At 40.3% G+C, this 13,819-nt stretch overlaps 1 protein-coding gene across 10 annotated transcripts in view; it reads right to left on the bottom strand.

Moving 5' to 3' along the window:
* The window catches only part of SOX6 (SRY-box transcription factor 6), a 340,141-nt gene that overhangs the window by 210,479 nt on the left and 115,843 nt on the right, over window positions 1-13,819 (bottom strand). For all 10 annotated transcript variants that reach the window (XM_088533833.1, XM_088533831.1, XM_088533832.1 and 7 more), the window contains one exon: window positions 3,008-3,251. In XM_088533833.1, coding sequence (XP_088389959.1) covers window positions 3,008-3,247 — 240 coding nt within the window. In that variant the 5' untranslated portion in view covers window positions 3,248-3,251. The remainder of the gene's footprint in view (window positions 1-3,007; window positions 3,252-13,819) is intronic.

Genomic DNA, 13,819 nt, shown 5'->3' with positions numbered 1-13,819 from the left:
AGGCAGGATTGAAACCTTAATTAGGTACCACTTTAAAAAAAAAAAAAAAAATTTTTTTTTTTTCCTATTCATACATCAACACAATTTTTTGCTACCCATATGTCAACACAGAACTCTCTGCATTTATTATCGTGTAACTGGACAACACACATTATCAATGCATTTTAACAGCAGCAGCACTGTCCTTTTTTAATTTTTTTTTTCAGTGTAAATGGTACGAGCAGGTGCTTCTTCAAATCTGCTTTGAAAAGATCCATCTGTGAAAGGTCAAAAAGCACCTGCCTCCTGGGAGTTTGGTTTTATTAAGAAGAAAAGTGGTCACTATTGAAGTACCTACCTCAGAAGTGTCCACCCTCCTTGCAGAATTCCTCTTTCTGCAGTGAAACTCCTACTCTCCCTCAAAAGACTAAAACTTTGCCTTCAGCAGGAAGATTTCAGACCTCTCTGAATTCCTTCCTGACAGTATCTATATCTACTCAGAGACTAAGACGTTTCCAAGAAACTTAATTGAAGCTTAAAGGGTTTCTCAGAAGGAAACAAGGAAAAAAGAAACCTCAAAACTCTCAAAAGAAAGAAAAATCTGTCAAAAAAAAATCTTTTCGCCCCTTCACTGTTACAAGTAGTCATCTAAACCACCACTTTGACAATAAATAAACTGGGACCTGCTCTGTGCAGTCTTACAGGACCTTGCTAAATTCTGCGGTTTAGCTCACTTTTAAGGGCACCTGAACAGCATGCCTTATAACCTCAGGTACCACTTCTAGCTGAAACTTGGACATTATACCCAGCCTTTGGTTGGGCTAAGAAATTTGTCTGGTTTAGCTGAATGCCACTCAAAGAAGGATGGTCACCAAATCTGACCCAAAGGAATCGTGGAAACTACTAATGTTTTTCAGGAGATTCACATAGGTATGTGATGAAGGATTTACTGGAGAAAAAAAAATAAGGGAGAAAAACCAGCATGCTAAGTCACTCGAGCAGAGTTCATGCACCTGTTCCGAAACATGATAAGCTGCAGATTGGTTCCTGCTCGTCCAGAGGTACAGCCAGCATGGAGAGGATGGCGGGGCATTAGGAAAGTGGAGATTGCACTACTGTGCTCCGAGCATAAGGTCACTCCAGAGCAATGGCAACGAGCACAACCGACCACACTGCAGGAGGTTCTGTCAGCGGGGTTCCGCTGCTGCTCCGGGCCCAAGAAACAGCCCAGCTCAAACACAGATGTGTTGGGAGACTCCTCGGACTGATGAGTTCCTTTCTCTCTGGGACATAAATCCATTTTATCAATGTTTCTTTTCTGGAAACTGAAACTCCCAAAGTACACATGCCCCACAGAAAGATTAGGAAAGAGGCTGATGAATTTGCAAATTTATTTTTTCATCAACAGATTTGGTCAGGCCTTTCTGTTCTGCATTCTACTTTCCCTCTTGGTAACTAAAAGATCTAAATTAAAATTATTATGTTTGCAATTGCATGACTTGGGCAAAAGGGTTACTCTCCATCCAAAAATAAGCTTCATTGGGAAATTTTGCATAGAAACTATATATACAACTTAGAACATAGGTACATATCTACTAATAAACATATTTAGGTGACCTGTGAATAACAAAACCTACCTTGTCAAATTGCTGATCTTTAATCACTTCTCTTTAAAATCATTTTTACAACTGAAATAAGACCAAGAATTTTGCCAGTTCCACGGTGGTAGCACAAATCCTCAGCTACATTTGAGGCCTGGCAGAGAGACCTTCACTGGGTTAAAGTGTGCATTAAGGATTAGGTAGCATTTTTTCTAGTTTTGTTTAATCTTGTGAATCAATTTGATTTTTGTAAAAATCTGTCTTAACTGAATAGATATTATTCAAGTGCTAGTATTTATTTAGTGCTCTAGCTCCAGGAATCATAATATGCATGAAGAATGCCAGTCTCTATTTTGAGTTACTCATCAGAATTATTATTATCAGCCAAATCTGAAATAAATTTGTTGTTGCTAGAGTTGTCCAAAAAAACCTACGATTTTTATTTTCTTACTTAATTAAAAAGTTTGAATTCTTACCGCAAAAAAAAAATCTAGTCTTAGACATCTAATAAACACACAAAAGAAATTTTATGAAAAGGCAAGATATTTAAATTATGTGAATTTAATGTCTGTGGAAAGTCACTTTTATGGAGGGCCTGGAATTATGGCGTTCTAAATTTACAGAGCACCTGGTTACTCCAAGGGCCTTAATTCTGCTCTTTCCATATGACAAAAATAAATTGACTAAGAGCTATGCCCATTCAGGCTTCATTCAGTCTGCCCACTTATAGCAGAGATGAGGAGATGCAAAAAAACTGTACTACAATGTAAAACAATATTATTTGGGCTAACTGAAGGGAAAAAATAATAATAAAAAATAAATCTGATCTCAGTGTATACTGGAGATCTAGAATAGAAGAGCAAGAGATAGTTACTCACACATACCTTTCCCCTGCAGAAAAAGATTTAATTTCATGTAAATACAGCAGGATGTTTGTGTCACCTAAAATGCTAGCTTCTTTGTTGTGGTGTGAAGCTATTATATTCTAGACTAGAGGGGCAGTTCTATTTTTGAGAGGCAAGTTAAAAAATGTATTAAAATGTCTTCCTTCAGCCCAACACTTTGCAGATGACAAACACTTGTAAGCTACATCCTCCTGTCTGAAATTAATGTTTGAATATATGAGCTAGAGAGGTTACAACATAAATCAGGGTATGAATGAAAACATGATAAATAGGTGCATTTCCTCTCCGAAGGTGAACTCATCATATGACCTCATGCATATAGACCTGTACACTTAACAGGATTATACAACTGTAATTTACAATTATACCATATTGATGTTGATCTATTGCTACCGCTGACATCTCACCATGTAAGAGGCTCCGTGCCCAAGAACGACGGCACTGAACCTTCTTTCAAAATGGAAGTGAACATTCTTTTTTGAAACTAATTCAGAAAGCTGCTATGAGAACTGTGAAACTCACCATTCTGTGTTGAGCTGAGATGACCCCATCCCATTCAGCATCTTGCTGGATGGTTGTGACCAGAGTTGGTAGCTCCTCAGAGTGAGGTTTGTTGTGTATTATGTTATGTAGAGGCAGATGAGAGGGCGCATGCTGATCACTGTTGCCCTCTTCCTTGTCTCGTGATGCTAAATCCTGGGTCATTGTTTCCTCTCCATCAGCTGCACATGCAAATGGAGAGGTAGCCTGCTTGGAAGACATTCTTCTACAAAACAAGAAAAGCAGACAAATGGAAAATGTTAATATTAAATGAAAAGATCGAGCTCAAAACAGACCTGAAGACACACGGGCTAGCAGGTACATAATTGCCTACAGCAATTACAGCTAACTTTCCACAGTCAATTAAAGCATGCTGAAAACTAAGCTTTGGGAGCACTCCCATCCAAAGCACGGCGTGCGTCACAATACGAGATAAAGTTTTCAGCGACACCAGGTGAAGTTCAGGGTTTAGCTACATCATCCTATTAACTGAGACTCATCAAACAATATAATTTTCTCCAGCCATGAGAAAATACTGATTTTAGCATTATTTTCATGTTGATTTTGCTTGAGAGCCCACGTCTTTAAACAGTCACTTTCAAACTGCTCCATTGCTATTGGTTTAAACCCTTATCTTCTCTTAACCTGTTTACAATTTTATCCAGTTTTACCTTTTGTAAAGTGCTCCGAGACATTTATGTGAAAAGTGTTCTACAACTGAGTGGTTTATTGAATGACTGGCTGTTAATATCGGCTTAATTTTTACAGTTTGAATTAAAAATCTAAAATAATTATGTTGCATTTTATATTAGGCATTGAATACAGGATATATCTCAACAAATTACTTTAAATGACTTAAAAGTGTAATGAATAAGCGCATTGATTTATGTTAAATGTCGTTTCCCAATAATGGCTTCTTACTGCCATCTCATATGCAAACACAGCTTTCAAAACAGTTCCTGCACTTACAGGAAAATATAACTGACTTCAACTCAAAATCTGAAAACACTTTGTTTAAAATTTCTAATAAGATTAACTGCAAATGATTATAACAATCATTTAAAAACCTAAAAGAAGACAGCTAAAATATTTCACTTATTTTTCCAGTTTTCAGTAACTTTGAATATCCTTGACACTGGAGTTACTGAGAAACTCAGGAATAAGATCTTCACCTTAATTGCTTTTTAACAATAATTGATTTCATACCATTTCTTTAAAAATGCACAAATCAGTTAACATAGGAAACCACATGAGCATTTTTCAAATTAGCAAATCATTAACTTGCTAGTACTGTTTCTACAGACAAATAAATACTGATTAAAGGGTCTGGAAATCTGAGACTAACAGTTAAATTTACAAATCTGTCACATGCTTTCATGAATATTACAGTGAAGGAAATATCAAGTGCAAAGAAAAATAATTAAGTTAATTCCAAATTAAACAGTAGTTTTTATGTAGCAGCCCATGTTTCACATAGGATTTAACAGCTAATGCTAAATTTCTCACAATTAATGAGGGAGCTCAGATTTAGTATCCTACAGTGAAAAAAAAATTAATATAGGATCAGCTAATCTAATTATGCACAGTTCTATATAAAAGTATTACAAGCTTTGAAGTGCTTTGAAACACATTAAATCACTGATACCTATTTAGAATAACTATTCTGTAAATAGAGATAATCCTGCCTCTTAAACCTGACACTGGCAGGGAAAAAAAAGGTTGTGTTTTCTTCAGGGAAACCTAAGTGCAAGTGGGAGCCCAATAGGAAAGTTGCCACTAAGGAGAAGTGAGGAATTTCTAGCCCGTACTGCATTCTTGCTTTGCTGAAGAATTGACGGTGACAGCGCTCAGAACACGCCACGGGTTCAGTAAACCCTGCAGGCACTTCAAACGCTTCTGGTTCATAATTACTACGACCCGAGAAAAAATAAGAGGTTTGTTTTCCATTTTCTGATTAAAATAGTCAGGTTAGTATAATCACTTGCATGAAAATGTCAGTAAACCTACCACGTTCTGTGCAATTCTACAAGCAAGCATGAAAACCGAAAGTCACAGGCAAGGATTTCCCTGTCTTTCACCTTCTCAGCAACCCTCATTCCTGCTTCGAACGGAGCAAGCTGCTTCAAAAAGCAATAGCTATATAGGGCTGTTTCTTCGCTATAAATTAATCATGACACAAAACTAGAAATGAAAATGTCTCTTAAGAATAATTTCAACTACAAACTGAACCAATGAATAATAGTGCACAATCCTAATTAAGCACAACTGTGCAGCTGCGAAAATAGGCTGAATCTGTCCAAAGCTCTGAGTTGGCTCTAAAGGCTGGTTTGTTAGGGACTGTTTGCTTAAGGAAGGCTGGGCCCTCAGTCTTAATCAGCCAATAAATTATTTCCTGCAATTACATTAAATAGAAAATTATCTTCAAATTGGGAATGTTAATTGAAAATCAAAATTCAGACTGAAGTTTAGAAATTACATGCTGAATATAATTAGTGTAGGAAGGCTTCACCTCTATTTCATAAGCAGCCTTTTGGTATTTCCTCAAGTGACCGCTCAGGAAGGCTCTCGACAGGTACTGCTGGAGAGCAGCAGCGCATGTCCTGCATCTTGGGCGTGTTTGAAACACATGCACATAGAAACCTACGTGAATATTCTATTGTTTAACTTAAATACATAGGGAAAAGGCTCTGATATGGGAGCAGGAGGCCCCCTGCCCTGGGGGCCTCTGCACTTTGCTGGAGCTGGGGGATGTGGCGCAGGGAGCCCCAGCAGCCCCCAAGGCACCACTGGCCCCGCGATCCCAGCGAGGCCCCATCGAAGGCCGGGGGGGAATTTGGCCTGGGAGGACACTTCACGTGTATTGTAGCAGCAATCCATAGAACTGTCTGTTGTGTTGATACGTTTCAATGCTAAAATATGATTATGAATAGCAGCCAAATTTTAAACCATAATAACTTCATAATTTTGCAGTTAAAATATTCAGAATGCATTTGCTCTAATCTCTAGTGAGAGAAAAAAATTCAATATTAATAATAAATAAGGCTTGTAAAAGGTAGCTGAAATTTACTAATTTCCATTATAATTTATTTAATTGATAATGAGAGGAGGAAAAAATAAAACTCACTCAAATGATTAAAAAAAAGTTTCTGATAAAAAAATATCTCCCTAGTTATAACCCCTGCAAACAGGGGTTTATAATGGAAGTGCTGACACAACCCTAACTACAGCAGCGCAAATGGTGCCGCTATAATACACAAAATCAAGTTCTATTATTCTACACTCTCCTCGCTCGGGGGGTTTCTTTACTGTGCTCCCAGACAAACTGCTGAAGCATGAAAAATTTAAATGCAATCAAGTGGGTCCAATTCTACTTTACTGGAACAAGTGTCTACAGTGGTACAATCTTAAAAGAAGATGCAACAGATTTGTTTGGTGCTTTTCTTTCTTTTTTTTTTTTCTTTTTTAGCTGTTTATTTATAATACTATGCAGTGGAGATAAAATAAGAGAGGAAATTACACTCACATTATATCAGTATATTGATTACACAGCACACAATCAGAAAGAAAACTACATTGTGAAATTGTTGCTTTGGTTAAACTGGCAGATTAGCTGAACACAGCTATCACAAAGGTAGAAAATATACCTAATGGATAGGGAAAATGTTGAAAAAAAAATCTGAAGCCCTTTCAGCTACTTATCTTTGAGAAATAAGTAATTCTTGATTTGTGTTTTCCAAAACTGGAAAAACCCAATATTATTTTGAACCAGAGACAGCAGAAGAGTGGGATCGTTTATCAAACCCTCGGTGATGCTGAGGAGCCGGGACGCTGTCCTCAGGCACCCTCGGGACCAGTGCGGTGAAGCCCAAACTGAACTGCTGAGGGTTTTACCTGAGCAAAACCACACATAATCCCAGCTAGCCTAGTTTTTATATATGTATGACATGATTTTTATTTTTAAGCCAAAGAAGAAATTGCCTCCGGTCTAATGAAGATTGCCAGAGAGATTCCCAAGACAAACACTGCAGTTCTTCTCCTTCCTGAAGGAAGCCTGTGTTGTCCCTTTCTAAAATACTGCTAATTATATGTGTTTGTGTCCAAAATTTCCTGCGGTCTGAGATTCTTCAAACAACGTGTAGCTTCTTTTTCTACGCGCTGAGAAGATAAGCCTGACATGAAAGGCTCCCAGGTCTAAAACCTTCCCTCCCCACTGCCTGCTCCAATGCTTGCAGTTGTGTTACGGCAGAAATTTCAGCAAGGCCATGGGCCATTTCCTAACCCAGGCACAGAGCAGTCTAAGTGCAATAGCCCAGGTCCTCTCTGCGGGCATTAACCGAGCAATAAGGAGGAGTCATACAGCCGAGCAGACCCCGCTCGCCCCTCTCCAGCAGTCCGAAGCCCCAGGGCCTGGCTACAACATCCAAACTCTTCTTAAGCAACCCAGTTTCCAACAGTGCTCCAGCTCCAGCAGCTCGGCTGGACTAACGCATCCTGCTTATGCGACTGCTCTGTAGACAGACCCAGGTCTACAGCTCCGACAGCAGATTGGAATAGATTAGATTAGAAATACATTCAGTGACCGAGTCGCCATTCCTTTTCCCCAAAGTGCCAGATTAAAGCACTTAAGTGCATGATGAACCATAAGTACACGAGCAGTCCACTAATTTCAAATTGAACTACTCGGTTTCAAAAAGTTAAGCACATGTCTAAGTGCTTAGGTGACTCCAGAGCTAAATAAATTATGAGAAACAATTTTTAGAAGTTCTCGACACCTTTTAAAGATTTCCCTCTCAGCCTTTCTGCTACGCTGGTGTTCACGAAAAGTGAAAGGGAGCTGCAGCACGGCTCGCCCTGCTCATGCAGCCTGCAGCCTGCACTGCAGCAAGCTCCTGGCTGCTCCTCTCTGAGTCTCCGCTGAGCGCACGGGGCTCCCTGGTGCGGCCCTTGTGCCGCCGTCGCTTGGCACCGTGGGCTCACTGTGCGGCCCGGCGCTGAGCTGCAATGGGCTGAGCTCTCGGTGTTGTGCACGAGTGACTGGAGCGACGCACTTATTTCTAGGTCAGAAATGGTTGAGCATAATTTAAACATTCAGGGAAAACTATCTTTGCTTTTGCTGTTCAAATATGCCAGTCATAGGGGCATTCAGATACGACTTAAGGAAAAATGAAAATGTTGTGCCAAGAGCCCAAATATTTTGCAGCTCTGCCTCTGCAAAACAGTGTTATGCAGGCAAAAGTCGGTAACGCAGCGCACTGTAAATCCAGAGCTGTAATCTGAGTGCCATTTTAGAGTAAACAAGTATTTCCTGAAATTATGAAATCTCTGAGCTGATTTCAAGGAGCCTTATCAGCACAAATACACAGCTATACTCCAAAGGCCCTACACACTAGCACCAGTCCTCGGACACAAAACCACTATACATTGACAATATGGCAAAGGGACAGAGACTCTCTGGTTGCTCTGGCTGGTCTGTCTCTAGGCAAATCATCTCACCCCTGTCAAGCTTTTCCTAAGCTTTATTTTACAGGAATACTATAAGGAGTAGTTTCATACTGATCATAAAGAACAATTCAGGGTTATAAAGTGTAAGACAACTGTAGGAAACATGATTCCAGGAATCACCTTGGACATAAAAGGGCAAAAAGGGAAGAAAATAAAGATTCAAGGAATGAAAGCTGCAATGCTAACTGAGCACCCAGAACTCTAGCTGAGATAAGCATCAAGCTAAGTAGTACACCCTCACCTTCCAAAACACACACACTCAGCTATTCTCACATTTGTTTTTCCAAATCAGACAAATTATACTTCTGTTAAGAGATATGAATCCAAATCATGAAGTTTGACTTCAGATTCAGACCTCCTCAAAGCTTGGAAGGCCTGGAACAACTTTTGTGGCATTTCTTCTCATTTATAATCAAAAACCTGAGAGCTACGTGGCTCCCTGCAACTCCTCTGGGAAGCGTTTCTCCTTTGGTCTGCCCAAGTGAGCCACACATCCATGACAAAGCATCGGGCTGAGGGAAACGGGGCCTGTCTTGCTACCCACCTGTCCAAAACATTAAAATGGATGCAGAAAAACAACCTCTAAGCCCCTCTTTAGTGAAAATTCAATGTGAGTTCTTTCTACCAGCTAAAATGCTTCATTTTCGCTATTCTACATCTCCAGTTTGCTCTGAAAATGGACAAGGTGAACTCGCTCAGAAGGGCGTAGAGGGCAGTGCAAGAAAAGCCATCCAGCACCTGGGATGTGTTCATCTCAAGTCACTGTAGTTAATATTTTCTATAGTTTATATTTAGCTAACAATATTGCTGTCACTTTATTTAAACAGCCTGGGCCTGTTCTTTGGACTGGAGCTCATATGCCTTGGAATGCTTTGACTCATGAATTGTTTCTGCTGATAATGTTACATCACGTAACCACCTCTGCTTAATTGGCTGGTATTAGCCTTGCCGTGATGACTGCCTTTAAAGTCCTGTGACTACGCCATGTGTCTCTGTGTATCCAGTTTCTGGATGTAAGAAACTGCACTGGATGGTGGAAAAAGAAAAGGAAAAAAAGTAAAAAGACAGTACTGACTTCCAGCTCTCCTTACCAGTAACTTTGGGAATGAGAGCGAGCCTGCCAAGAATTTATCCATCAGCAACTTATTAGGATTTGTTGTTTTAGGCAGCAAGTAACAGAATATACAACATAAATAAAAGCAATCATTAACAATAAAATTTAAAAACAATGGTTTCTATAAATAAGCATTAATTCACATATTTTTGTGGAAGAGAATGACTTAATTGTTTAGCTGAATGATTATATAAATGGTTTTGATAAAGGATGCCTAAAAATACTAAGAAGAATTTATTTTAGCCTATTTAGAATTTGAATTGAGTTTATATATATTTAAAAAAAAAAAACAGGAATAGATTTTTTTCCCCAACAAAGCCAGTAAAGAGCTTGTTCTACTAACTAAATATCTTCCTGGTCACACTTAAACCTGTCGGGTGGAGGATCCCAACAACTTTGTTAAATCCTTTCAATAGTCTAAGAGAGACATACTCCGATAGTAAAATACAACAGTGACCTATTTTTTCCTGATACCACCAATGTTCAGGAGGTGTGCAGGATCTCACACAGCCAACTGCACAGCAAATTACAGCCCTACATGTGCAAAGGCAAAAGTTATCATGCCATTTCCCTGCACTACTCAGTACAGAAGTATTTCAGCTAGCCTTTCCCTCCATGCTCACTCTTCTGCTTCCTCACAACATTTTTGCTACTCATTTCTAAGTCAAGTAGAGCCCTTCAGTAGATAGAGAAATGGAGTATTGATTTCAGACTCATCCGTACCCAGTTGCGCTAAACCCCCTAATTAATACCTCTGTGTAACATGAAGCAATGGCTCTGCACTTCAGTAACTGAGCATCTTTTTAATAAAAACCTTACACTACAAGCCTAAAACATTTCTAGCAGGAAAAATATTTCTGATTCACAAGAGGTTACGCAAGCTTCAAAGCAGTTAAATATAGGTGCCAAACCACATTGCCAGGAGCTCTTAGTACTGTGAGGCAGTGTTACCTGACAGCTTGGTGAATATAAAATTACTTGTTTCTCCAACTGAAGACAATCAAGTTGTCACCTTCCATTGTAATAACACACAACGAGAGAGCAGCAAAGTGGCAATGTAATTACCAGGAAGAAAACAAAACATAACAAAAATATCAAATCTAAATTTCTCTAAGGGGTAAACACATCCATCTGGCTAGTCGCAAAGAAAGTAGGAGGGATTCTGTTTTTTACTATCAAATATCCTAGTGTTATTTAGCAACAAGATTTCTATGTCTTCCATCAAGTGAAAAAGAAATACAGCAAAAGCAGGTGATTCATAAAAGCTGAAGGAAACCCAGGTCAGATCCACCCTGAGATGCAACCTGTGCACATTCCAGGCTTTGTGAATGTCATTGGTGATGCAAGGGATGAGTATGAATCTGCAGTGTAACTATTATAAACTCCTACATATGAAGATTTATACAAATTAATTCTAGCTGGCACATGGCATACTTTGGCACAAGCTATGAGTGACCTGCTGGTCTTATTTATTTATTTAAATGACTTCACTCTAAGAGCCTGAGCTGCAGACTGCCTCGGAACTGTCACTTTCAAGATATTAAAAACCTGAGGAAACTTCTGAAGGGGGCAATTCGACTACGTGGGAGCCAGCACTTTCACCAGATAGTTTTCTCTGTTACTCAGCAAGTAGCCTGCATGTTCAGGAGTCAAATTTGCATTTTGGTAATGCTCGGATCTCATAACCAGAAACTGTGTTTTATATCTGCATATATAGCTCTGGGCATGCTATAAAATATACAAGAGTGTTCTAGGTACGCTATATACTTGAAAAAATATTTTCATCTGGATCTCAGAAATGAAGCTGCATTTTTAAACTGTTGTTGAAAGACGGGCATTGTAGGCTGGCATCGTAGATTATACTTTCTGTGTTAATATAGACCAGCTACTGCTAATGCATATATAGAGGCCTGACTCATTTCCAGGCCCACCGCCTCAGTCACCTCAGGTAAAGTAACCTCAGCTTAGGTAAGGTAACCTCAGTTACCTGAGGTACGGTAAGGCCAGCACCTGGCATTTTTTTCAAGTTTCACCAATGCTGGATACTTACAGAGGAACAGAGAAAAGCAAACAACGCTAAGCTCACATTTAGGAACATTCAGGAATGGCAATCAAGGAGAAGCACCCTTCTTCCACCCTGCCTGGCTGCAGCAGGGCCAGATGCAACCATGGCCCTGGTGGCAGGGAAGGCCCGAGCACTGCTCCAAGTGCTGCTCGCTGTGCGAAGGAGGGGAGGGAGCAGGGGCAGGCCTGGGAGGGAGAGCCTCCTCGCTTGTCTCGAGCAGCGTCTCTCGCCCTGTCAGCACCAGAAGGCTGTGCTGGCAAGCTGAAAGCTGCTCAACGTTTTGGGCCATTGATCCTTGTTCCTGAGCACTGTGTGGTATCATACAAAGCGGCACCTTCCCTCGCGCTGCCTCAGAACGTGCGGACAGCCTGGCTGGTTTTTGCAGCCGCAGCACCGATCTTCGGGCACGTGGCACGCTCAGGAGCGCAGATAGGGGCATGACTTGATGGGAAAGGAGGAAGGCAGGCAGGCAGCAAGCCCACGCTGATTATAAAGTCACCAGCACGATGTTCAGCTAAAACAAGCAAAACTGCCCCACTTAATCCCTGCATCGTGGAGACCCTCTGACTTTTGTTACAGGCTTTCACAAGGCGACGCAGGGCTCACAGGCCCCGACTCCTAGGCACGTGCACACACCTCAAAGACGCTTACAAAGCCGTGGCTACCCCCGGGATAAAGCACAGGGCAGTCTGAAGCAGGGAGACGGCTTGAAAAAGATCACAGAGGATGCTCGGCCTAGCTGAACCTGCCCAGGAAATATTTCAGGAGCATCCACGCTTGACTGACAGCGCGGCGGCTTCCCGCGCTCCCAGCGCCTCCCTGGCTCAGCTCTGCAGTTTCCAGCCAGAGGGGCTGGAGGGCGCACTCATTTTTTAATGTCAATTCACCTCTGTGTGAAAAGATGAAGATGAAAGATAAATTGTCTGAACAGTCTAACAATTCAACTAGAGTAAGAGAAAATTGTATCTTCTCTATTAATCAAGCTAGTCAGCTGCCATTAAGAAATGCAAACAAATTAAAGTTCAATTTGTTGAGACTTTGGACCTCCTATCCTTTCACAAGATCCACACGTGAAATCTTTACCAATTTTGGCTGCCTTTCTTTCTGAGAAAAAAAATAAAATAAATAAATAAATAAACTTGACATAGTAATCTTGCTTTGAGTGTAAGACATAATAATTTAACTCAGAATTTCAAATATTTTCATGATTATTTTGTAAAATTAAAAAAGTCAAGTTTGACATGAGTTTAGTACTAGCAAGGCTCCCAGTGCAAGATCCGTAATTTTTCAAGGAATTATTTAAAATACTTGAGTAGTCACTGAGAAGAATGAGAGACCATTAACAAGCGCCGGTCCCAGGTAAACTCGCAGAGCTTGTGCATTCCCGCAGCTCAGCGAGCGGAGGCAGAGGCTGCTCCGCACGCAGCACACCCGAACTGCCAGCAGCATCGGTGGCAAAGGAAGCTACAGAACTTCTCTGCCTTCTGGGTTCAGTCCTGCAAAGATCAGTCAGCAAGAAATACTTTGCGGACCCGCCGCTATCCTGCTTTCTTGCAAGATTCTGGCATGCAGCATCTGAACTCTAGCAACTAGAGGGAAACAGGCAGAGCTAAAGCAAACCTAAGACTGACAGTGAAAAACATCCAAGCTCTGACTTGCTCCACATTTCCAAGTGTCCAAATTCCATTAAAATATTTCTCAAGTGTGTCAGAAAACATCACAAAGCACAACTATAAGAATAGAAAGAAAACCAAAACCGGGCACACAAACCGAAAGCCCGGGGAAACACAGTTGTCTCCAAATAACTGTAGTTTAAGAAAGCAAAACAACTCCAAATTTCCAAAGCACAAATTTAAAATAATCTCAGTGATTTTAAACACTTTTACCATTACCATTTAAATTCAGTTAGTTTCCTTACAGCTGCTTTTAGCTAAGCCACTGAAATATTCTATTAGCGTTTGTGATGTGTTATGTTTACAGTTGAAATACGCAGCGCTCAACTGCATTTTTCTTCTCTGACACATTTTTTCTTATATTTTAAGGAAAAAACATATGATCTGTGTTCATAAAGAACTCCAGTTTTCTCAGTGTCAATTTTTGCTCGCGGCTATAT

This window comes from Tinamus guttatus, unplaced genomic scaffold (assembly GCF_059628265.1).
Source record: "Tinamus guttatus ecotype Peru unplaced genomic scaffold, ASM5962826v1 Tinamus_guttatus_pri_ptg000524l, whole genome shotgun sequence".
NCBI lineage: Eukaryota > Metazoa > Chordata > Aves > Tinamiformes > Tinamidae > Tinamus > Tinamus guttatus.
This window is presented reverse-complemented; position numbering and strand designations above follow the sequence as displayed.